General features: G+C 43.8%; 3 protein-coding genes across 34 annotated transcripts in view; all 3 read right to left on the reverse strand.

Moving 5' to 3' along the window:
* PXK (PX domain containing serine/threonine kinase like) overlaps nucleotides 1-16054 on the reverse strand; it is an 88574-nt gene extending 72520 nt beyond the window's left edge. For 15 of the 17 annotated variants that reach the window (XM_086367191.1, XM_086367186.1, XM_086367199.1 and 12 more), the window contains exon 1: nucleotides 9191-9389. In XM_086367191.1, coding sequence (XP_086223317.1) covers nucleotides 9191-9292 — 102 coding nt within the window. In that variant the 5' untranslated portion in view covers nucleotides 9293-9389. Of the gene's footprint in view, nucleotides 1-8697; nucleotides 8908-9190; nucleotides 9390-15916 lie in introns of those variants that run through there. The other 2 variants (XM_086367187.1, XM_086367188.1) reach the window with 2 other exon arrangements.
* On the reverse strand, nucleotides 10402-15953 carry HTD2 (hydroxyacyl-thioester dehydratase type 2). Its single transcript, XM_086367272.1, has one exon. The coding sequence runs from the start codon at nucleotides 15951-15953 to the stop codon at nucleotides 15447-15449; it is 507 nt and encodes a 168-aa protein (XP_086223398.1). The 3' UTR covers nucleotides 10402-15446.
* On the reverse strand, nucleotides 10402-22425 carry RPP14 (ribonuclease P/MRP subunit p14). 16 transcript variants are annotated; one of them, XM_086367263.1, is made up of 7 exons: nucleotides 22334-22425; nucleotides 19559-19588; nucleotides 19348-19465; nucleotides 19126-19210; nucleotides 17089-17165; nucleotides 16573-16651; nucleotides 10402-16129 (listed from the first exon to the last, which is right to left on the reverse strand). In XM_086367263.1, exons 3-7 carry the CDS (start codon nucleotides 19422-19424, stop codon nucleotides 16073-16075), a joined length of 375 nt encoding a protein of 124 aa, XP_086223389.1. In that variant the 5' UTR covers nucleotides 19425-19465; nucleotides 19559-19588; nucleotides 22334-22425; the 3' UTR covers nucleotides 10402-16072. The 16 variants fall into 16 exon arrangements, with proteins under 16 accessions (XP_086223389.1, XP_086223388.1, XP_086223385.1 ...); XM_086367262.1 differs by having other exon boundaries at nucleotides 22288-22425; XM_086367259.1 differs by lacking the exon at nucleotides 22334-22425 and adding an exon at nucleotides 21940-22194.
* Nucleotides 22426-24605: the final 2180 nt, after the last annotated feature.

Raw genomic sequence — 24605 nt, forward strand, 5'->3', positions numbered from 1 at the left:
CTGTTTCCCTCCTGCCACCGACTTGAGATGTGGCTTTTCTGACTTCACCGCTTCATGATCACTCTGGACTCTTCTCTTCCTTCCACCTTTCTTACTGAGCCTTGCACACTGCCAACAAATGAAGTTCCTAAAATACCACCTTCTGCCACATGTGTGCTTTGAGCCCTTCCCTGCTATTCAGATCCTTTAGTGTGGCATCCGAAGGACCCCACAATTGGCTCTAGTCTCATTTTCCATCTTTTCATTGACACCAGAATCCTCTACAATAAATCTTTGTGTGATGAATGAACCAATGAAGGCAGGGACTGAGTCTGCCTTGCTTAGACCCACATCCCAAGTGCCTAGGATGGTGCCAGGAACACAGGGGTATACTCAGCAGCATCTGATGAATGAACTAAAGACCTTCTGCACCCTGAAAATGCATCCTGACCTCAGAGAACACAGCTGCTCATTCTCTCATTCTTTTTTTTTAACTGAGATCCTTTTGGTGGGTTAGTAATAGTTTGGAACAAGATAAACAACTAGGGGTTCTGGAAAGTGTTTCAAAATTTATGTGTTGAAGCTTATAAGGCTTCTATTTCTACTTAAAAAAATCTGTCAATAAATATTGAAGTATTTTTTTCCCTTTAACTCAAAACAAAAGGTCTCCAAGTGCTCATAGTTCCAGTTGGTTTAAGATGGTTTTGACCATTATGTAGCTTTTAAAATTATTTTCTTCTTAGTCATATAGGGTTTCATTTACACCCATAATGGACTGTGACTAAAGGCAGATTTAAGGAAAAGCCAATGGCAAAATATGAGTTAGTAAGACAAGAAATGGGAATCATTGTAAAAATGGTTATTCTGAAAACTGTCTGAAGCAGCAGGTGTATTTACCTTATCACATTTCTTACTGTAAGATTTCAGAAGCCAGTATAATTCAGATCCCAAAGATAAAATACTATAATTTTTAAAAACGTGCTAATCTGAATAGAATATTGTTTAAATTTAAAAATCACTTCCAGAGGTGGTTTTTACAGTTCAGTATTATTATGAAAAGAGTCTGCAAGGGGAAAAAAAGGCCCGTGGAATGCTGATTTACAACAAGCTCTCTGGAAGGCTCTGTTAAGCTTTTCCTAGTTCCCCCAGGAGAAGTGGGTGGGGCCATACCCACCTGCCCTCCCTGCTCCCAGGCAGACTGGCACTTTCCATACCTACTTCTCCTTTGGCTTATGGGTCTACCACATCTACCAGGGTTGTAAGCTCACTATTTCATTCATCTTTTTAGCTGAATACTCAACACAGTGGTTGGCACACAGAAAACTAAGTGCTTGCTAATGTTCCCAACGTCTTCGAGGCTTTCTGACAGGGCAGAAACTGTGCACTTCATCGAGCAGGCTGCGTCCAAGCCTGGGACACGAGCCCACAGCCTGACTGTGCTCGTCTTAGGGGAAAGGAAGGCAGTCAGGCCACAGGATATTCACACGTTTCTCAGGAGGCAGCATTCAGAAGATGTCAGCTCCCTGTTCCCCCTTCACCCCTACGAATGGCGATGAGCATGGTCACTTGTCAGAGAAAGTGGCAGGAAAAAGAACAAAGCAGAGGGCTTTCTATTTTATTTTTTCACCCTGCTACCAGAGATCAAGTGTGTGTGACCTGATGTTGGGATTCCTTTGATGATGAACAAAAGCTGGGATGCAAGGAGCTGAAGTGGGCATTGGCCAAGGACCTCCCTGTGGGCCTGGCCTCCGGGAACTCCTCTGCTGGTCTGGTGGCTGAGCCTGTGGCCTGCCCACTTGCCTCTTCCACCTCCCCTGCCGTCTCTGAACAACAACAGCCAGCTCTGCTGCCAGGCCGGCCTGGTAAGGAGACCCTGTGCTCTATCTCTGAGCCTGGCTGCCAGAACGTGTCCCTCCAGGGTAAAAGGGAAAAACAAGGAGTCGGGGAAGGGGGTGGGGCTGAGGGGGTCTTTGAAATGTCACTGGTCTTTTTTGCTATTTTCTAGCAGTCACAGGTGACAGTGAGACGAACTTTTAAAGAAATAATTTTCCTTTTTCCATTCAGTGCCTAAAAAAGTACAAATACCTAAAAAGTTACTAGGCGCTAACAAATACAGAGGGTAAACTACAACCAAGACAGTGACATCTATGTGCTGAGTTCTGTTCAGAATGACCCATGTGTCTGAGTTCAGTTAATCGTCAGAGCCCGAGCATCTTCGTACTAACCCCACCTCACAGATGAAGAAACTGAGGCTGGGACTTCCCTGGTGATCCAGTGGTTAAGAATCCACCCTGTATGCTGGGGACATGGATTCAATCCCTGGTTGGGGAACTAAGATCCCACATGCCAAGGGGTAACTAAGCCCTTGCGGCCCTACTACTGAGCCCACGAGCACGACTAGAGAACCCCTGTATCATGCTGCAACTAAGACCTCGCATGCTGCAACTAAGACCCAATGCAGCCAAATAAATTTAAAAGAAGAAACTGAGGCTGGAGAGATTAAGCAAGATCACTAAGGCACTGCCCCGCTCCTCCAGCTATTTACAGTTTCCCCTGTGTTGGAGAGAGAGGCCATAAACAGAGAACAGGGAATAAGAAATAATCTGTGTGTAAAATGCTTGTGACTTTCACACAAATAAAACCAAGTGGGAATGACAGAGGAAGGAAATGACATGTAGTTTGGTAGGTAAGACAGTAGGTAGCCGTCTACAGGCAGGGCTTCCTGAGCTGAGCCCTGAAGAAATGCATTCATTCAACAAACTCATGGGTTCAGCAATACTTACTGAATGCTTCCTGTCTGTGGCAGAGACTGTGCTAGTTTGAATCAAAATAGTAATACATAGACAGACATGAAAGGCTAGATTTCAAGTTAAAAAAAAAAAAGGAAAGAAAAGCACCCACAGTGGCTGAACAGCGGCCCATGTGGCCCTCTCCATTTAGGGAGTGGGAAGGGGAAGAGGCGAGCTGTCTAAGCATAGCCCCACTTCTCCCCGGCCCCCTGAAAAAGCCTCAGCTGAAAAATGAGGAGAAATGGCCTCTTTCTGATGAGCCATGTCAAAGAAATGTGGGCAGCCTTGTTTGAATATCATAAACAGAGGTGCTGTGGTAAAAGGCGGGTCTGAGGCCAGGGCTTTTTGGCCCAGAGCCCTTTGCCCTTCCCCTGTGTACTCTGATCACTAAGTCACCTGGCACTCACACCTACATGCACTAGGCAGGCTGCGACCCAGAGCAATTCTTCACACTCACAGGACATAATTCATCTACTGTTTTCAACACAGCTGTCTCTTGAACAGCATGGGTTTGAACTGTGTGGGTCCACTTACACGAGAATTTTTTTTTCCCCCAATAAATATGTACTGTGGTACTACACCACGTGAGATTGGTTGAGTCCACCAATACAAAGGGCAGGCTATAAGGTCACATGCAGATTTCCCAGTGTAAGAAGGGTCAGTGCCCAAACCCCTGTGTTGGTCAAAAGTCATTTTTAGAGGATTTTCTTTAAGTGGTAATATATGTGACAGTGCAGTGCATTTTTAAAATGCACATCTCTCACCAATTAAAATAAGTAACTCTCCAAGTTAACAGTTTTCAAAATTCTTCCAGTGATTCCAGCCTGAAGACCCAGAGCCCATGAGCAGGTTTCAGGTCAGTGAGGTGCTAAGAGGTCATATATACACATTTACACATTTACACGTGTTTACAGAGAATCTGTCCCTCTGATGAATCAGATACCTGGAAGGAGCTGGACCCAAAGAGATAAAAGACTCAGAATATATCCTGGGGTTAGCATCCAGCAATGTCATAAAACTTTCCAGGGTGAGGGCTAAGGGGTCAGGGGCTTATTTTCAAGATAATAAAAAGTGTTCTAAAATTGAGTATGGCAACAGATATATGATTCTGTGACTATACCCAAAAGCCATAGACTATACACCTTAAATGGGTAAACTGTATGGTATGTGAACTACATAAAGCTGTGACACAAGCAAACAGCTTCCGGGGAAGACGCCTGTTACTCTGCAGTGAGTTTCCCAAGCTAACATTATGTTAATGAATACTCTGTTAGCCACTAAAAAAATAACTACTGGATTATTTGAAGACAATAATGACAATGGAATTCTTTTTTGCTTTCAACTGTCCTCTTTTGGGGGAAATGCATGATGTCGTGATCCTGAGCTAGAAATGGCCAGATTTACCTCAAATTTGGTGGTCAGAAAGTCAGCCGTAGATTAAGTGGCCAACCTGCAGGGACTCAGGTCCCAGTACTTATCCAAGGTCAAGTAATTGTTTCTTAGCCCTTCGTTAAAAGTTTCAAGCTGAAAACACAGGGCCCCCCTCATCACCTCTGAAGAGGAGCTGTCTTAATTTCCCCAAACCGTGGGCACGTTATCCATGAAAGAAGTCACTGACAAGGACAAATGCCAGTTTAAGGGGAAAAACAATAGGAAAAGCCTACTGCTCTTCCTGCCACAACACCCCCCCCTACACTTAATCAATTACGAGTTCTGAAACAATGCCTGTGTGTCTAGCTTGCCCATTTTCAGGATGGAACAGAAAGGAGCTTCATTTCATAGGAAGCTGCCTGGAAACCGCTCACACCACCTGCTTGCCGTGGAGAACAGAGGGTTTGTTTAACTTGCCCCAGATGCACCCACTGAGGCGCTCAATCAACAACCTGTATTTTGAACAATCTCAAGATCACAGTACACATGGAAGCTATGTACACGTGGGTGGCTGTCTTCATTATTCCCCCAGGGGAGCAAAGCAGGTAAGTATCTTTTCACTTAAAATAAACCTCAGCCCCAGAATCCTTGTTTCCTCCCAGTAACTCCAGCCAGGTTATTATCTGTATTCCTATGGCAAGAAAGCTTTCTAGTGGGATAATCCTCAAAAGAGGTGATGTATGAGAATTATGAGTCCTCAGCCCCTACATCAAGGTACAAAACAACTGATTCTTTAGTAGAAAGAGACTGAAGAAGAGACTGAATCTATGAATTAACTAATTACACGTCTCTAAGCATCCAGCTCAGTTTTCTGACTGCATCCATCAGGAGTTTCAAGGACAATCACAGAAAAATATATAACCAAGTCGAAGATGAGTGATTCAGTTCCCAGAAAATCACTATTATTATCTTATTATAATGTGTGCGAGTGCTGCCAGGTAATGATCATTCTGCTTCCACTTGTCTATGCAAACACCCTGGAAAAAATTTTAATATTCAATATAATTTGGTAATCAAAATAAGTTTCCAAATAACATCTCCAAAGGAAGCCCAGATGGATTCTGATATTGAGCACTGGACTATTTAAACTGCCAAGGCCTTCAAGCAACCATGTCTCCGGTTTTGGCATCACATTTGAAAAGGTATTCTGGTGATATGGGAATAGAGTTTAAAAGACTATTTAAAAAACAAAAGGTGAGAAGAGCTTGAAGCTCAATAAACCAAGCCACAAAAGGAACTTCAAAACTCTTTGTTATGACAGGTAAAGATTCAGGTCGACTTGCAAACACCCTGGAAAACAGAAGACCTCAGAATCTGACAGAACAAAGTTCCATGTGAACAGGAGCTGTGAAGTTCACCTCCAGCAGGTGTCTGGCACATGCTAGGTGCTCAGCACATCTCTGTTAAGGGAACGTGTATTGTTGAATAAACAAGCTGTGCAGGAATGCACTTTCCAAAATCAAAGTTCAAGGTAAGATCCATTTTCAGTAAAGATTTTAACATGAAATATTATCTTTTCCACCGACTTGTAAAATACTCTGTTACGCCTCAAATACCACTAAATCATCTTTTGTTTCTCAAGAACAAAATGCACCAAATGCAGAGTCAATGGACCCTAATTCTGATGAACCTCAAGGAAGAACAGTTAAAAAGGGAGGAAATGGAGATTAAGACCCATCAAACTACAGCATAGTGACCAGCAAAAATTGGATACAGACATTTGACAACAACCTTCTCCAAAACTGGAGGTTCTCCTCTGGTTTCTATTTCAGCTAGGTAAGCATTTTTCTTCAGTCTATTGACTTCCAAAGTTTTCCCTTTCATGTAGTCGAGAACTTACATATCTCATTCATAATGCTCCCAAAGTTTCCCACAATTTACCTGGGTGGCTTCTTTTACCATAATCTCTTTTGTCTGGAAAATTCTTCCCTTTCCACTCCCCTACTCCCCTTGCTGAAAGCATCTCTAACTATTGTCCTTTCTGATTTTATGGAAGTTTCATTTCCTTGCAGCAGAAGCCTGCTCTATTTCCTGAAGCTAAATTCATCGTGCTCCATAAATGTGAAAATAAAATCATTCAAACCACATTCAGGCACAGAACCACCTACCAACCTGCACCTTCTGCCGGTTTTTCATCCCAACATGCCTTTCTGGTGGTGACCTTGTGTTCCCTTCATCCTTCTGGCATCTCTATTTTCCAATCCACACAATTTTCCCTTCCCAAGTCCATAAATTCTAAATCATATGGAACAAAACATTTTCTGCTATAAAACCTTGATAAAAAAAAAAAGGCAACCATGGACAGAAATTAGCTTACTTGCAATCAAAACATGTTAATGTATTTAACCCTTTGCATATATGTGGCCATACAATGAATAGATGGAAGGAGGAAGGAATGTACTTTACAAATACTTCGTAAGGACTTTTTCATCTGATCTTCTTAACAACCTTGGGAAGCAGGCAGGGCAGGCATTTTATTACTCCATTTACAGGTGACAAAACTAAACATCAAAAAGCTTAAGTGGAAAAAAAAAAAAAAAGGCTTAAGTGCCTTGCCCAACCAATGTCATCACATGACATGTCACCCCAAACCCATATTAGGGCCCTGCCTCGTCCAACCCAAAGGATGTCTACCATGTACCCTCTCCATAGCTTTCTGTCCTACATACAGTCAAGGAGTAACTTCACAGAGATTTGGCATTTGAAAGGGAGGATGATCCTCTGACTTTGGGGATACCGTCTCCCTTCAGTTAACAAGCCAGAAAACCATCTTCCAACTTCCCAACAGAAAACAATGCCTTTTTCTTCTGTATACCACTTTTAACAACTACTGCTTTTCAAAACAATTTCCAACAGTTCCTGTTTTAAAGAGACTTACCCTTAAGAGTCTACTAGTCCAAAAAGTTTGCATCAGCATAGGATTTTCTCAATAAAGTTCGGGGCTGATGCAATAATTTTCAGTCTCATATTTTACAGCTAAAATGACAAGAACACTGAACAGTAAAAAATTACGCAAGACAACGCTGCAATTTTTTTACTCCGCCACATCTGCCTCTATGTGTCTCCTGTGAGTCACTGTCTTTGGTGTTCAGTCATCATTATAGGAACTCCCATTCTCTACCCTAAATTATTTTATTTCTTAAAGAAAACCTCTGCAAAAACAGAATCCTATAACATCTTTCACCACTTTGCTGAAGCACTGACCCCTCAATGTAGAGCCTCAGATGTCATGCTGTTTCAATTTTTTATCACTACAGTTTAACACAAACAGAAAAGAAGACGAAGGACGGTTACAATTCATTCATTTAGTCATTCAACAGACACATGAAATCCTATCAGATGCCTGGAACTGGGGCCCAAAAATGAACAATAATCATCCCTCCTCTCACAGCCCGGTAGAGTGGAAAACTAAAGGAGTAAATACAGAATAAACTGATCAAGGTTAAGGTGGAGGTGAACACAGGGCGTGGGGCAATGGCCATCCATCATGAAATGCTTTCTGGAAGAAGTAGTCTGTGAGCATTTATAACCAACTCTCTCTGGACTTTCAGTACAAAATAAGACTAAGACCCAACCCCACTCCCTGAAAGGTTATAAGATGTACTGGTCAACAGCTAAGTTAAAATAATAATCTAATTTAAAAAGCAGAATTTATTCTTGATTCCCAGCACTAAATTTCAACTCCTAACCCCTATTCCCTTAGCACAAATTACAGAGGGGTTAACAAATTCTGTCCCACACAGTGCCTTCTCACAAGTCTGTAGAACAGAATTAAAGACATGCACAGTGAAATAAAATGCACTTTAAAAAATACATGATCATTTTCCTAAACTGGAAGTGAACACTCTGAACGATCCAAACCCTACAAAGCATGACTGTTGGAAGAGGAAACTGAGGTTCAAAAAAGTCCCACTTTAATACAACAGAATAAAAGATATCTTTGAAGTCGCCAGAACAGCTTGAGCAAGAAGAGAAACAGAAGGCTATTGTGGGGCTTTAGGCTCCAGATGATGAACCCCAAACACCCTGCAATGGTAAACAAACAAGCCTCTTAGCCGGAATCTGATTTGGTGACCCAACAAAACATTACAATCCAAGGAATCTCTCTCTCCCCATTCATTATTTCCCAAACAAAGTCCCACTGGCTAGCAGCTCCTGGTTTTTTGGGGTTTTTTTTTTTACTGGTTTATTGCTGGTAAATTATAATGCACAGTGTGCTTTTCAAGAAAAAAAAAAAAAAGGTACAGGCACATGAAAACAACCACGGTTTTAAAGACCCATAAAAAACACTATGTAACAGAAATGAACTGTCTGTGTTTACTATGAGGACCTATTACTCCTTTATGCTACTCCAGTGGGTTTTAAACTAAATTGAATGCTACCACTGCCTGCTAAAGAACAAGTTAGAGGAGGGAAGGAGCAATTTCAAACACCTGCCTCAGCAGGAGCCCAAACTGCCTCCCTCACCATCTCCCCGTGCCTCAGGCAAGCAGCTGACCTGGAAAGGGAGCTTCAGACACCGGCCACTCTGCCATCCCAACAAGTAGGCTCTATAAAGTCATCCTTCCATTTGACCCGGCACACCCTCATTTCCACCACTCGGATGCCCAGCTGAAAGGAGGGAAACTCAGCCGCCCCAAAGAGGAGAAATGGAGAGGGTCCTGAGTGGTCCCTTTCCTCAGTCGGCCCGAGGTGGGCCCGGGGGTCCCTCACCTCCCCCGACTCGGGATCCCTTCCCAGGGCACCGCCGAGCCCCTCCCACTCCCTTGGCCCAAGGGGCTGCGGTTACCACCCTCGTCCCCTCAGGACTTCGGCTGCCGCCTGGGCCCCGGGGACCCTGGCCCAGAAGCGACGCCACGCCCAAGCCCTCTCGGCCCGGACCGCCGACCCCTGCCCCGGGCCCCTCCCGGGCGACCCTGCCCGGCCGCCCGCAGCCCTCTCAAGGCCCGGGGCCGCCTCGCGCCGCCCGCCCCGACCGGCGGGCCGCGCACCGTGTGAGACTGCAGGCTCTGGCTCGCCTCGATGGCCGCTGTCAGCGGCACCGTGTCGTCCAGCAGCACCTTGCCGGCCGGCAGCTTCTCCATGAAGGCCATCCCGGGACTCGGGTCCGCCACCGCCTCGGGACCTGGGGCAGGAACCGGGGGCGCCGACTCCTGCCGCCCGCCGGGCTCTGCTGCCGCCGCCGCTGTCAACACGCGCCGCCCCACGCGCCGCCGCCGCCGCCCGCCGCGCCCGCGGGGTCCTAGCGCCGACCCGCCCCCTCCGCCTTGGCTGTCGGCACAGGCAACCCTTTCGCGCTGCCACCTCCCGCGGGGTCCTAGGGCCAAACCGTCGCTGTCACAGCTGTCCTGGATCTGCGCCTCCAAGCTCCACGTAGCCGCACTGCGAGCTCAGTACCCTCAGCACCGGCCTCAGATCTCGGGACAGTTCACCCTAAGCCATCACCCCCAGAGGTCCTCAGAGCCTAAGAGACGGCGTCTTGGGCTCAAGGCTCAAGGCTCCCGGAACGCTCAGGCCCAAACAATCCCAAACATTTCCTTGATGGATTTCTCATATTAGGCCCTCAAAACTGTACACCCTGATTTACAACTGACCCTTTCCAGGCCTCCCAGGCCAAAGAACCCTAAGACCCAGAAAAATGGACCTTCAGAATGGGAATCTCATGCTGTGCCTTGCAGACCCACAAACTTTCTACAAGCCCCTCAGATTCAGATTTTGTGGGGAATTCTCGAACGTGGCTCTTCAGACTCAAAAACCTAAGAGCTGGGCCCTCAGAATTGAAGCCCTAAGACTCCAGTACACTCAGACCCAAAGCTCTTTGAACTGGAGCCCCTAAAACCTGGGCATTGGTCCAGAACTCCCAGTCTCTACCCTCTGGCCCAATTCTAAGCTCAGCACACAAGGCCTTCAAACTTTCAACCTCAGACTTGGGGTGCTCCATCCCACAGTACTGGCTCCAACTTCAAAACCCAGAGCCAGAGAACTTCGATCAACTCAGACCCAAATCTGCCCCAATCTGCCTGAACCCAAGGCCATGATTCTGACCCACCCACAGTGCTGTTTCCCAAGGCAGCATCCCAGGACAAAAGAGAGAGCTGGAATTAACAGCTGTGTGACCTTGAATTAGTTACCCAACCCCTCTGAGCCCCAGCTCCCCATCTGTAACACCCAGATAATAAAGCAGCAGCCTATTAAAACTATGTATCACTTAGGGAGGGTTCACTTTTTACTTCTGTTTAAGGCAAATGCATTATTTCATTAACAGATTCACAGAAACCAAAATTTGGCTTTAATCATTATTCGTATCATGTGGGCTGACCGGAGACAAGGCTCTTCTTGCATACTGCTGGGGGAATATAAATTGGGGCATTTATGCACTCAACAATTATTTACTGAGTACTTAACCATGTAAGAGGTCTGGCACTAGCAGCTGGGATTTGACCACACACATCAAAATGTCCTCACCCAGTAATCCTGCCTGTAGATTATCCTAAGGAGATATTCAGAGATCAGTACAAATACATAGCACTCAAAGGTATATATCTAACACAGAAGACTGGACAGATCGTGATACAATCATAAGTATTTTACAAAGGTTGAAAATTAGATTATCAAAGGATATTTAATGATGTTGGGGAAAGCCCTAGATACAACAGTAAGTAGGAAAAAAACCCAATATATGCATTTTATGATTTCAAGATTTTAAAATGTTCATAGGAAAAACATCAGAAGGAAGCCCACCAAAATATTAGCTGAGGGTCTTTAGTAAACAGAATCATGATGCTATTTTGTTTTTCTGCACTTTTCAAAATGTCTCTAAAAATATTTTACTTGTATGTTTAGGAAAAAACATAACAATATACAACTGAGTTGCAAAGGTCATCAAATGACAGCCTGTCCTCTTCCTTACTAAGGAAATGAAACTGAAAGTCAGAAATCAGGTATTTGATGGAATGAAGCCAGGGACTAACAACTCTAAATCTAGGCTTTCCTGTTCTCGAGGAATTCTTGCCTGAAGCCTCTGAGAATAAAATACTATAGCAGCCTTATAATCTCATCTACCCAAATCAGTGCCCTAAAGAGCCTAGACTTAACTGGATCCCTGGATCCTCTGGAGACTAGGCTATGATAGTCTGAAAAGCCATTTGGCTTTTGAAGTGGCTCACAGTGAATGTGGCGAAACTCCCTAGTCCAGAGCTGATGTGAATCAAATCTACTTTGCTTCCAGTCTCATACTGGGTAAAGCAAATGAGATATGCAGTACTTCTGTTGCTATATACATAACTACTCAGGACTGCAAGGGAAAATAAAGAAAGATTTATATTCTTGTATGCTGCCAAATGTTTAGATAGTCCACAGGTTGTTAAAGAGCTTGACATTTGGCCAGACTGACTGAAAATAATGATTTTTAGTGAAGACGCTTCTGGACCTGGCAACTGTTCTACAAATCCTCATAGAACCTAGTGAAAAACTCAGTGGTTCCTAAGCAGCATCGCCTCCCCATTCAGAATTATTTTTTCTTTAAATATTCATGATCTGGATTAAAAAAAAAAAAATTCAAGTCACTTGTGATCATTCTTACTTCCCTTACATACTGGAATTTTTCATCATATCGCAGAGGAATTTTGCTCATGGTTTATAAGGTCATGTGAACTGTGGCCTCACTAAGAGCTACCCAAGAAATTGACTGTGGCCTAGAAATCGACTGTTTGTAGAGCCTTCTATTAATTCTTTTCTATCTATGTAGTGTCCACATTCGTCTTGGGTTTTCTTATGATTTTTCTGCAAACCAAAATTTCTCTGAAGATGTTGAGAATTCTGGTCTCTGTGTGTAATCCATAGGAAGAAAATCCAAGGACAAAGGGAGTGAAACATCCGGGACCCTGGAGATACTCAAATGCAGCCCCAGAGTAATTTCACGGCACTTGCATACAGTCAGTTAATAAATTATGCCAGCACATGACGCATTCAGAGTGGCACAGCTGCTCAGTGACTGTCAACCTTTGGTAGAGTATGTTTTAATATAAAAACTTAATAGATGTAATTTAGTAGCAATTTTCTTTGGGAGTAAATTGGTCTCTTAATCATGCTCTAAGAATGTAAAAAGAAAAATGTCTAATAATTCAGCACAAAATGAAAACCTGTGGTTACCTAAGAGGTACCAGTGGGCCTTTAGCAGTTCTATTTTTCTAGCTGAATACGCAAGATGAATGGTGGCTGTGGGGAGGCTTTCTCCCTGTTGCTACTTAAGATTCACTGCTCAGAAAAAGAAATGAGTGGCGTTTCACCAATATGGAAATGTTTCTAATCAAAAACAAAAATCTGTTAAGCAATTTTCCAGTCCATTAGGCTGCAATTGCTTACGATGGGTGTATTTCTGTGGTGATCAAACATCCTATAAACTGCAGTCTTATAACGCCCCTACATGGCAAGCACTGGGACAATGTGCCCTGGTCTTTCAGGTGGTACTTGGGTACTCACTTCTCTTGGTGACCCTGGACAGTCAAGGCCACTCTCAATTACTTGGAAGAGGATTTCCTATATGAGAGTCACTCGTGCTTTCATTAGAAGAGTCACTCTTTCTGGCAACTTGTAGAGAGCTCAAAATGAAAAAGCCAGCCAGCTAGTTTGTGTTATAGTCAGCTTCAACAAAGCATAAGTGGTCTGAGAATCTTGGCTCAGCGTTAAAAATAACAAGTCATCATTTACAGAGTCTCCCTAAATCCTTGCCTACTTCTCTGTTCCATCTTTTTTCGGTTTATAAAGATCAAAGACCATGACATCTATGGAGAATTAAAAAAAAAAAGAAACATTCCTACTGAGAAGCTACTTTAAGTTACACACTATTAATCAGCTATCCATCAGATCTCGTGTACACAGTCCCCACCATGCCTGACTTGTACACAGTTTCATCCTTGAATAACTCTTTCAGTAATTCTGCTCTGAAGACACGCACTGAACATCAACTTAGAAGAAGTGCAGGCGATACGTATTGGTAGAAGCCATCAAGTAACAGCGAGGAAAACATTAAAACTGTAACAGGGAATAAGATCTAGAATATTCTAAATAGAAAAAAAATTATGTACGATGGTAGTTCCAAATACAAATGCAACATAATATACTATTATAGAAACTGATAGTGTTCCAGTATGGGAACATTTTAAGACCCACAGGGTAATGGAAAAAAGAAATGCTCTGGAGCCAGGCATGCCCGTGTGAATCCCAGCTCCACTGCATACTAGCTGACAACCCTGGGCAAGTCATAGAGCCCATAAAATGGAACAGTAAATTCATAAAACTGTTTAAAGGATTAGAATTACTGTAGAAACCTGGCTTATCATTGAAAGAATGGTAACTTATAGTATCAATGATCACACCACACTCCACTTGCAGACCCATCCTTCAAGATTCCCATTAAGTCCCAGAGAATGAGTTCTGCAGGAACAGATGGTCTCAGCATCAAGTGTTTGGGACTCAAGTTCTCCGTTTTGTTTTCCAGTGTCACATCCAATTATCTGCATGTATCGTGTTTCACCTACACATACACCTTCTTTAGGTGAACCTGAAGCCGTATAAGCTTTCCCTTCTGAAACTCATGATAACGGTATCCTTGCTCTGCACCCTGATTTTGGTATTTTCCACATTACCAACACAAACTGGACTATGGTACAATATTAAACTACTCATTTATACACAACACTGCCCTCTGGTGATGAGAACAATTCTTTCTAGTAGTCTGTTTTAAGGATCCCCTTGATGCAAACAACAAAAAAAATCTAGTTAACCCATCCAGCAGCAGGAAAATTTTTTTCCAGGAAATGTGGGTGGATGCAACCAATTAATTTGATCTTATCTTCCTGATCAAAGCAACCAGCTGTGGTCTGAGCCACCATCTAAAGCCACAGAGCACAGATGGACTACTTGTATGTTCTACCATAGATTGTCTTAATAGTGCTGGCTGTGTACAGGATGACCAATAATAACAAATTAGGCACGTTTCCTCTCTAACACCCCTCAATGCTTAAGAACTTGGCCACCACAGTGTTCCTTCAATTTTTTTAATCTTATAATTATTTTAATAAAAGCATGTATTATTTATATAATGGGTGGGGACCCCCAAAATATTTTCAAGGGAGAGAGAAAATCACCTGGATTGCTAAAATAGAAACTCTGCACTCAAGATCTATTCCAGGTTTAGAAAACCAATGGAGACTGGCTGACATCCTGAAAGATTCATCTGTTCTTTAATTTTTGGCCAGATAGCTCCAAACTCAGGAAACCTGTAGCCTTGCTCACAGATGAGAATGCCAACAGCAGTAGCTGCTGTTCAGAGGCTGGGCCTTGTGCTTACCTATTTTTATCTGTCATCTCCAGCACTCCTGTATGGAGTCGTTATCACTGCTTTATAGATGAAACCAAGAGAGCTTGCAGAACCGAGTCCAAAGATGCACACAAGCCCTCCCCCAGTGACAGGAAAACAATCTGAAGGGCAGGTGACACTGAAGAGTCAATAAATCACCATGTTGGTGTAAACAGTAACAAATTATAATAAACTCTGATTCAGAAACTGCTGAAGAACAAGATCTAACAATATTTACTGTTAAAAGATAGGTGTTCAAAGATGACCTATCTTCCATCATTGCCTTTAATAATTAAATGCTTGCTATTTATAAACTCAGTGACTTTAGTAAATTCTTATTCTACACGGATATAGGTAGGTTTGTGTTATCTGAATGCAAATCTAATTAGGTTTGAAATCCTAAAAGTAGAACATTAAGCTAAACGATAACTTTCCTAACACTTTTTTCAGTTTTTTCTTTTTTCTTTTTTAATGGCACCTTATGGGAGCCTGGTTAACAGTGTGCAACCTTAGAATCACCTCTGATCTCCTCTGTTCACTTGTGTGTGTGTGTCTGTGTGCACACGGGCGTGCTGTGCCACATGGCTTGTGGGATCCTACTTTCCTGACTAGGGATTGGATCCATACCCCTGGCAGTGAAAGCCTAGAGTCCTAACCACTGGACCACCAGGGAATTGCCTATTTTTTTCAGTGCTGAAAACCTAGATAGATGATGAATATACTTAAGCAGGAGTGAAGCCTAAGTGGACACTGGAACATCTCTCTACCTGCTCCCTTCCCCCAGTACAGGTTTATGAGCCTGCACTTGATGAACAGCAATCCCTGTTTTCCCCAGAGGCTTTCAATAACAACACTGATGCCTGAACTTGTACCTCTAAAGACGTATTTCAGGATTTGGGAGCTTCTGGGACCATAACTTTAACCCAGCCTTCCATAACGGTCTTTTTACTTTCTAGTACAGAACATGATACTGCAATAATGGCAATGAACCGCTTCAGCTTTTTCACTTCTGCAGAAGCTAAAACAACTTCCCCAACATATAAAGGGGCTGGAAAGTTAATTTCCTGGGAAAGAAACACACAGCCTGGCCCTGGCATTTTAGTACCGAGGAGAGCTGAAATAAGTCCATTGATCAAAACTCCATGGACAATTGTCTTTCCAAATCTGGTGTGTTTTGCAAAATCTTCGTCTAAGTGCAAAGGATTGACATCCCCTGTTAATTCTGAGAAGGTGGCCACGTCCCTCTGTGTGAAGGCCCTCCTGAGTTCAGCCCGGTCTCCAACTCTGAGGTGCATGTGCCCTAAGGGCTGCCTGTTCAGCACTGTTTGGCTCAGGCAGATTCTCCTGTGAAGCCTACCCCACCAAAGGCGATGGCTGGACATTACTGGGAACATCTTCAGCACTCTCAAATCTCATCGACAGGAGCTTTTGGGCTGCTTCGGTCTCCAAACATTATGCTGGCACCAAAAAGTACTTTTGAGAGTGAGGAATATTTTCTCAAATTGAAGACTACTCAATTCAATACTAGTTCCCTACTATTGCCAGATAATGCAAGGAGAAATGGAGAAACCTGTAAGAGAGGAAAAGAAATTTTAAGGCAGTATCAGGAGAAAATTGCCTGGAAATCCAGGACAGTGTAGAAATATGCCCTGTTTTATAGGATAAGCCAAATCGATGCAGTAGCATTTTAAAGAGCATCTTGAGAGCTAGCCTGAGATAAATAAATGGGCATGACAAGCTCAGAGAGAACATTTCAATACATTAGGCACGAGGCATTAAGCAATAAAAGACTTTTCCACAGGTGTTCCAAGTTTTATCCCCAAACCTCTCCCATACACCTAAAGCCTAAGCATTCTGTCTCACGTTTTCATAACTACTGACACCCTGGGTTTCCCCCTCCCAGCTGGATGGCATTAGCCACACTAGATTTATGCAAGCCGAAATGGGACATGTATTAATAAGCAATTTGGTCTACTACTCAGCTTCAACTGGAGTATGTGAAGGTGTTTTTACCTGAATCACTCTGAAAGCACAGTTCTTGCCTTTATAGGATCCTAACAGGGTCAGAGAGCTCCACAATTTGACAAGACCACTATGGAAAGATCAAGAAAGCGTCAGTAAAGATTTGTTCCTGCAGCATCTCACTCATACTTTTTTCTGTGATGGTCCAGAAAGTAGTTTCTACCAGAAACCTGATTTAAATAAGAAAACTTTACAAATAAAAGCATACCATGTCAAGGCAGAGGACAGAATGAACCTCAATCAGGCATGTTTGTAAAATTCCCACTTCTGATTCTGCAACCATGACTATCAACTGGGAAACACTACAACAGTAAGTAAATCCCAAGTCTGGCTCTTTGGACTGTAAGTTCCTGGTGGGTAACTGTTCACATTCTCCCCCATTTAAACTTTCAAAAGCTGCTTGGAGTTCACAGGCACAAAACTCTCCTCATTTTCAGAAGGGAGCACTTCTGTTTTTTACCATCCGTCTCTGCTGTTACACTAGAAGGGCTCCACCGTCAGTCATACCTGCTGCATATCCTCAGGATAGCTGACAGGGTCTTCTCTTCATAGGTCAGAACGTCCAGAGGTAAGGCAGCATCGACCTAAGTAGAGAATGATGCCGTTAGCAGATGAGTATCATCCTTACTCTTGAACTCTAGTTGCTTTTCTCCTCCAAAAAATCTGTATTTTATTTAATGGTGCTAGAGCACGAGGCCCGCTTTTTTACAGCTCCCTCTGCCTGGATCATTCTTCCTATACCTTTCCATGTTGCTAAGACCTCTCTACTTTTCTCAAGTCTTTGTTTACATTGTCCCTTCCCTGATGCCCAAGATTAAGTTCAGTAGCTTGCTATGCTCTTTCACATACAGGACCCACCACTCCTTTCATAATACTCACCATTCTTGCCATTAATTGTTCACCATGGTTTCCTACTAACATAACCAACACCGACAGCCCGTGAGGCACAAGCTATGTCTGTTTGTTTACAGCTACATCCCCAGGAATCAGCTTTCATACTTGACATATAGAAGGTGCATGGATTTTTTTTTTTCCCTCACACTTTTTACTTTGAAAAACTAAAGTCATATTACATTGCAAAGAAATGTACAGGAAGGTTCCATGCACCTTTCACTCAGCCTCCCACACTGTCAGCATCTTGCATAACTACAGTATAACATCAACACCGGAAAACCAAAATTAATAAATCAGAGCTTATTCTGACTTTGCCAGTGATACATGCACTCATTTGTTTACATGTGCATATGTGTAGTTCTGTGCAACACTGTCATATAGATTGTTTAAGGGAACCATTACCATAATCAAGATAAAGAGCTATACCATCACAAGGTTCTCTTTCAACTTGTCCTCAGCCCTCACATGCAAACACTCCTCTGTCTCCAGACTATATAGTTATGTATGATAATTACAGTATTTGGGGAGCATTATATAAATGGAATCACTCAACATAGCAAGCCACTTTTGGGGACTGGCTTTTGTATTCTGGCTGCACCAAGCCACGTGGCATGTGGGATGGTTCCCCAGAGAGCAAATCCTAGCCTCTGCAGTCAAAGTCTCAATCCTAACCACTAGGCCTCCAGGAAATGCCCACTTCTGCCAATTTTCTCATCAGACTGTTTGTGTTTCTCTTGAGTTTTAAGAGATCTTTATATATTCTAGATATCAGTCCTTATGTGGTTTGCAAATATATTCCCCTCAGTCTGTAATTTGTTTTTTCAGCCTCTGAACCAAGGCTGTTGCAAAGTAAAAGGTTTTCATTTTGATGAGTGCTTGACAGATCTTAATTTAATAAAACACATGTACCAGGAAATAATTTCCTGAGAATCATCTGTCTTTGTTTTCTCTTCAAAACTCTACTTGTTTTCAAGTGAATGCTAAAACAGCGCTACTCACAAGCGCTGGTCTGTGATAAGGAGCCACACCAGAGTGGAAATTGACAATATCAGTGGACATACTGTTTAGCTCAGGTCACATTTTCTCACTGAAGACTCTCAGTAAAGGAAATGGTGTGCTGCCTGACATTCTGGTACAAGCCACTAATCCTCACAGTGGGCAAGAAAAAGAAAAAGAAAACAGTTTGTAGGTTGCCAGTCTGCACCACAGTTTGAGTAGCACTACACTAAATCGTCTGCTTCACAAGTTTCTTGTCAACTAAAAGCCATATTAGAAAAAGCCTACTCAAAACTCATCACTTCTAAAACTCTGCTTCTGCAGTTTCAAATGTGGTTTTAAACTAATTTTTGGAAAAATGTCCTTCCTTCCAGTATGTCTTACAAAATCTTCAGGCTAAATCGCTACAGTCAGGTCTGATTCTGTGCGACCCTATAGACTGCAGCCTGCCAGGCTCCTCTGTCCATGGGATTCTCCAGGCAAGAAGACTGGAGTGGGTTGCCACGCCCTACTCCAGGGAACCTTCCCAACCTAGGGATCAAACCCGAGTCTCTTATGTCTCCTGCATTGGCAGGCGGGTTCTTTACCACTAGTGTCACCTGGGAAGTCCCTACAAAATCTCAGTGGTGTTCAAACTACCAAGTGACTTCATACCTCACCAAACAGGTCCTTTAGGGCTGAAATAAGCAGCTGTTTGAACTGTGCAGCAGTCAGTCCAACACCACCATCTTGAAATTCTCTGTAAGAAAAAAATTTTAAATGCACTGTGTTAAATTTCATACTACTCAGATTCATAAAAAAGTAATCAAAATAAAACTTAAGTAAATCAACTAAACTTCAATTAAAAAAATAAGAAACTTAAGGGACGGAACTTACAGGTGGACTTTCATGTAGTGGTACTCAGAGGGATTTTTGTAAACAATTCTTTCATATGAGGTAGCTGGGGCTGGCATCTTTTTCCAGTGCTGATCACATCTACCTTGAGTCAAGAAGGCTAAAAATTACAAAGATATAAGCCATTTTTCACTTTTTTTTTAAAAGATAATTTGAGCTATCTGATTTTTTAAAAGAACTCCTAGTACAATACCTCATCTAATTCTGGTCAAGCTGATGTTACCTGTATAGACACAAAGGAAATTTCTATATTTTACATATGCCAGACACTGTATTCTTATTTAAATCCCAGCAAACATTTTCCCTTACTGAGTACCCAGCTCTGTGCTAAATACTTCACATACTTTAGGTCACATCTTCAAAATGATCCCAGCAGGTAAATGCTATTAGTAACCCCATTTTTGAGATGAGAACATTGAGCGCTGGCAAAGATGGCTACTACCTGCCCAAAGGCACAAAGAGATTCTAACTGCTACTGAGTCCCCTCAAGACCACCCAGGCATGATGCCTCTTAATGCAAATAATAAAAATAAAAGCATCCAGGAGTACAATCTGGGACCTCTTCTTCTTTACTCTCAGTCAACATAGAACACGAAGAGGAGAATGAGGGGTGGCACCTCTGCTGGACTCCCCCAGCGCTGAACCTGCCTGTTCTCTGTCTGGAGGCCAGGCCTGCACAGGGTTATTTGGCAGCCTCCTGAAAGACTGAGCTTCAACAGCAAAGGTCTGCAGAGGAATGTCTGGAATGGATACTCAAGCCATTTCTAACAGATATGGGACTTTCAAGAACTCAGAACACACTGGTCCCCCTGTACAGAATCCTGTCCTTGGCTCCACTCCCACCTCACTCTCACTCTGGACCTCTCCTACTCAGCCTTCACTTTTTAACTTAAAGTTCACCTCTTCCAGGAATATCATCTCTTCAAGGAGGTCTCCTCTGACACCCTGTTTTAAGTTCTCTTGTTATGGAGTCTTTTAATATTGCCTATTTATTTAATATCTGCTCCCCCCACTAAAGGGACCAGGAAACTGAGGCCCAACCATGGAAAGGGACTTTTTCAAAGTCACATAACTATAAACCAGCATTTACAAACACATCTCTGGGCCCAGTTCCAATCACTCCCAGATGATGACTGCAAGAGAAAAGGAGAAGTCAGGGTCAAGCAGCTACATCCAACCATCCATTCAACAATCATGAATATTAACTGAGTCTGGCACAGAATATTCAACCAACACTTACTAAAATACCCGACTGACCAATTGGTAGTAGTGTGAGCCCTGTATATTCAAGAGTATCTCTGATTTCAGACTACCTACTGCTTCTTTCCCCACCACCAGAGTCTTCCCTAACTAAAAGGGCAAGGAGAACAGGACTCTCAGTCATTCCACTTATTGCCCAGCACACAACAGCTATTTTTGAAGTGTTACTGAGTACTTTAGAAGAGTTGGCTGCCTGAGGCAGATGAGTGAGATTGGGGCTTAGGATGCCAATAACAACAAAGGCTCACACAGTATTCTGGAAATGGATAATGGTGATAGCTGTACAACAATATAAATGTACTTAATGCCAACAAACTGTACATTTTAAAATGTAAAATTTTATGTTACGTTTATTTTACAAAAAAAAAACAAACAAAACCACAAAACACTTAAGGAGCAGATGTTTATTGAGCAGTCACTTCTGACTGGCCTCTGATAGGCCTGAGCCACAGCGTCATTGACAGCACTGCCCTCTGCAGGTTGTCCTGAGAGTAAAGGAGAAGACGGCTGGGAAGCTCTCCCTTGCAGCCTGGCTCAGTCACCAGGCTCATCGGGAAAATGTGAGCACTTCCACGGTGGCTGTCATCACCATCTCTCAAGTCAGCCTTTTTGGTAGCTGCAGGGATACTCATAACCTGACTTATTAGTAACAAGTGTCCCTGCTTCCCTCCCCAGTCTCGTCTCTACAGCAGCCTGGGTGACCCTGTTAAAAACTAAACAGGCCACATCATTCTTCTGCTCGAAGCCTTGCAAAGGTTCCCCTTTCAGAGTAAAGCCAAAGTCTTTACAGCCCTGTAACGTCCAACCTGATCGATACCCGGTACTTCCAACGCCTTGACCTCGTGTCTTACCACTCTCCCCTGCTCAGCTCCTTCCACCACGCCGGCCTCCCCAGCTCCAGCTTTTTCCTTCCGGTCTCTGGACGTATCTCCTAGCTTTTCCACATGCTAGAAATAATCTTCCTCCAGATAGCCACGTGGCTCACTCCCTTGCCTCTTTCATGACTTTGTTCAATTTCAGCCCCCGATCTGTTCCAGTGGCATTTTTCTCTTATGTCACCGCCCCGTGCCCCTGCTCTACTTTTTCCTCAAGGCATTCACCACCCTCCAATATTAACTGTCAAGTTCATTTGTTCTTTATTTCAATTTCCCTCCCCAGCCCTACTAGAATATACACTCCAAAAGAAACGGGGTTTTCTGTCGTGTTCTGTTGTTTCCCAAAAACCTAAAGCAATACATCGCATAAGGCAAGCATTCAATATATGATTTTGAGACGAAATCAATGATTAAAAAAAAAAAGCTCTCGATTCCCTACTGTTGGGCAGGTGAAGACGTTTTCAACTTTTTCTAACTTCCGCCACTGATTTCGCGCCCGCCTGAGACCAGGCGCATGCGCTCTGCACACGTGGTCTCGCTCAGTCCTCTCAGCCGTCCGGTGCGGCTGAGACCGTGTTGCAGAGAAGCCCGGGATGGTCCGCGACCCAGCCTCGCCTTAGCCCGTGGCGTCCGCGGCCGGAGCGGGAGATACCCGAGGCCGCTCCTCGCTGCCCGCCGTCCCTCCGCCTTACGCACGCTCCCGTGGCGCGCACGTCCATACGTCACCAGGGCGGCCAACTGAGCCCACTCCCGGAAAACAGTCGCCCCGCTGTGGGCTTCCGCCTACCGGCTCTCCGTCGGACTAGTCTGACGCCTCCCGGACTCTTACTCACTGCAAGAATCCACCAAGACGTGGAGCTACCGCGCAGCTTGCGGCCTGGGGAAACTCCGGGGTGTTTACGTTTGGCTCCTCTGCCCCGCCCCCGGAAGCGTGACATGGAGAGCGGATGTGACGCCACCGCGCGGAGTTCTCCTAAGGACCCAGGAGTAACTCTGAATCTGAGACTCGCCATGCTTAGTGCCCTCTAGTGCCCACTCTTGGAGAAGGAAATGGCAACCCACTCCAGTGTTCTTGCCTGGAGAATCCCATGGATGGAGGAGCCTGGTAGGCTGCAGTCCATGGGGTCGCACAGAGTCGGACACGACTGAAGTGACTTAGCAGCAGCAGCAGCAGTGCCCACTCTGCAGAAAGCCGTGTGTGCAGATGTCTGCGCGGGGTAAGGGACTCTGCCCAGGAGCATTCACTCACTCATGCCTTCATTCATTCAAAAAAATTTGTATCTGGCGTCTCTTCTGGTGAGCATCTCCTATGTAAAGCACTCACCAAGGGCAAGACCCTTTCTCGGTGTCTCTTGTGGCTCCCAGCGCATAGTAGGTATTCTGTCTGGGTTAACATAAAAAGCCCAGATGGTTCTGTTTCCAAATGTAAACCAAGTATCATCTATTCGTTAACTGAATAAGTACTTGCTGAGCCCCTATTACGTGGTAAGTACTGGGAACAAGATGATATGGCCCCTGTACTCATGAAACATACCATGTGTATTCAATAATTATAGCTAATATTAATCAAGTGCTTACTTTGTGGCCAGGCACTATGCAAAAAACTACATTATCTCATTGAACTCTCACACAATCCTAAGGACACTATTATTATGATCCATTTTACAGAGATGGAAACTGAGGCACAACAGGCTAAGATCAAGAGCACACAGTTATAAGTACATCTGACTCTAGACAGTTCTCTCCACACTACACCATATTACCACCACTTACGTGATATGTCAGGGGTATTTATAGGACAGGGCCTGGGACTGCCAAAACTTGAATGTAAAGCCCGTGAGGTTGGGGCCTTGTCAGTGTTGGCTCCACCACTGCCATCCGGTGCCCAGCTCTCAACTCCTACCAAGGACCCCTAAAATGAGTTCCCTTGACAAGTTTATGATGAGTCTCTCGATCCAAAACTTTATTCCCTTTCTTGTCCTGCCCGTGTTCCCCTCAGGATTGAAAAGCAGCAAAAAAAAAAAAAAAGGGAAGAGGGAAACCAAGCAGGAGCCTGTGAGCCCTTCTTGGGTACAGAAGTCCTTCCATGTGTAAGTAGAAGAGAATTCATCTCGCTCACTTGAGAATTCCAGGGGCTGGCCTTAAGGAGATGGAAACAGCCCACCCTTGGAGTAGAGTTACTGACTGATTACACATAAAACCTTCAAGATGATGCTGACCACACCGCTGCACAATCAGTCTGGAGATAATTACTGGAACTGACTGTGCTGTTCTGCATGTAGCCCCTTGCTTGTGCACTCCTGAAACTCCCCTTTAAAACCTTTTTCCTCTAACCCACAACTAGGAGATGGTCTCAGACATAGTCCATCATAGCTAATATTAATCAAGGGCTTACTTCGTGCCAGGCGCCATGCAATAGTGCCTGAATAAAGCAACTTTTTTTCACCAACACTCATCTCTGAGTATTGACTTTTCGAGCAGCAAGCAACCAAACTTGGGTTCCTACTGGCCTCAGCATCTAGTGTACACATGGATACATATATACATAAGTGTGATGTCTAGAAGGGTTCCAAGTGGACTGATGGAAGAAGGGTGGGGCCGTGTAGAAGGTGGAGGAGATGCTCACAATGTTTTAGCATCCAGTTTGTTTATTTTAAACTGAGGAGGCATCGTTTTTATCACACTGTTAAAACCTGTTAAATAAAACTCAGGACTTGCCCCTTACAGTCACCAGAGGGAGCCTTGGACCATAGCCATCTGCATGCCCCTCTTTCCAACTTGGAAGAACAGATTTTCCTCAAGATGTCACCTCCCATCCCGACTCCCCACAGCAGGAGAGAGGGGACCACCCTGGAATCCAAGAAAAATCTGGAAACCAAATCTTTCTTCATTTGGCATAATGCTTAATCTGAACTGAGATGAAGCTTTTTATAGCTTTTGTCCCGTTTGCTGCGGATATGCACAGAGCATACAGCAGAACTACGAATGCGTTAGACCACAGAAGGCAGCCCCGGACCTCACTGGGCGTGCTGCACAATGTGTGGTGCACATGCAGTCATACCTTTGTACAATCTGAAAATTTCTGTATTCAGTACCACGTCTGGT

Source organism: Bos grunniens, chromosome 22 (genome assembly GCF_055505025.1).
Source record: "Bos grunniens cultivar Pamir isolate PY7600 chromosome 22, Bosgru_T2T1.0, whole genome shotgun sequence".
NCBI lineage: Eukaryota > Metazoa > Chordata > Mammalia > Artiodactyla > Bovidae > Bos > Bos grunniens.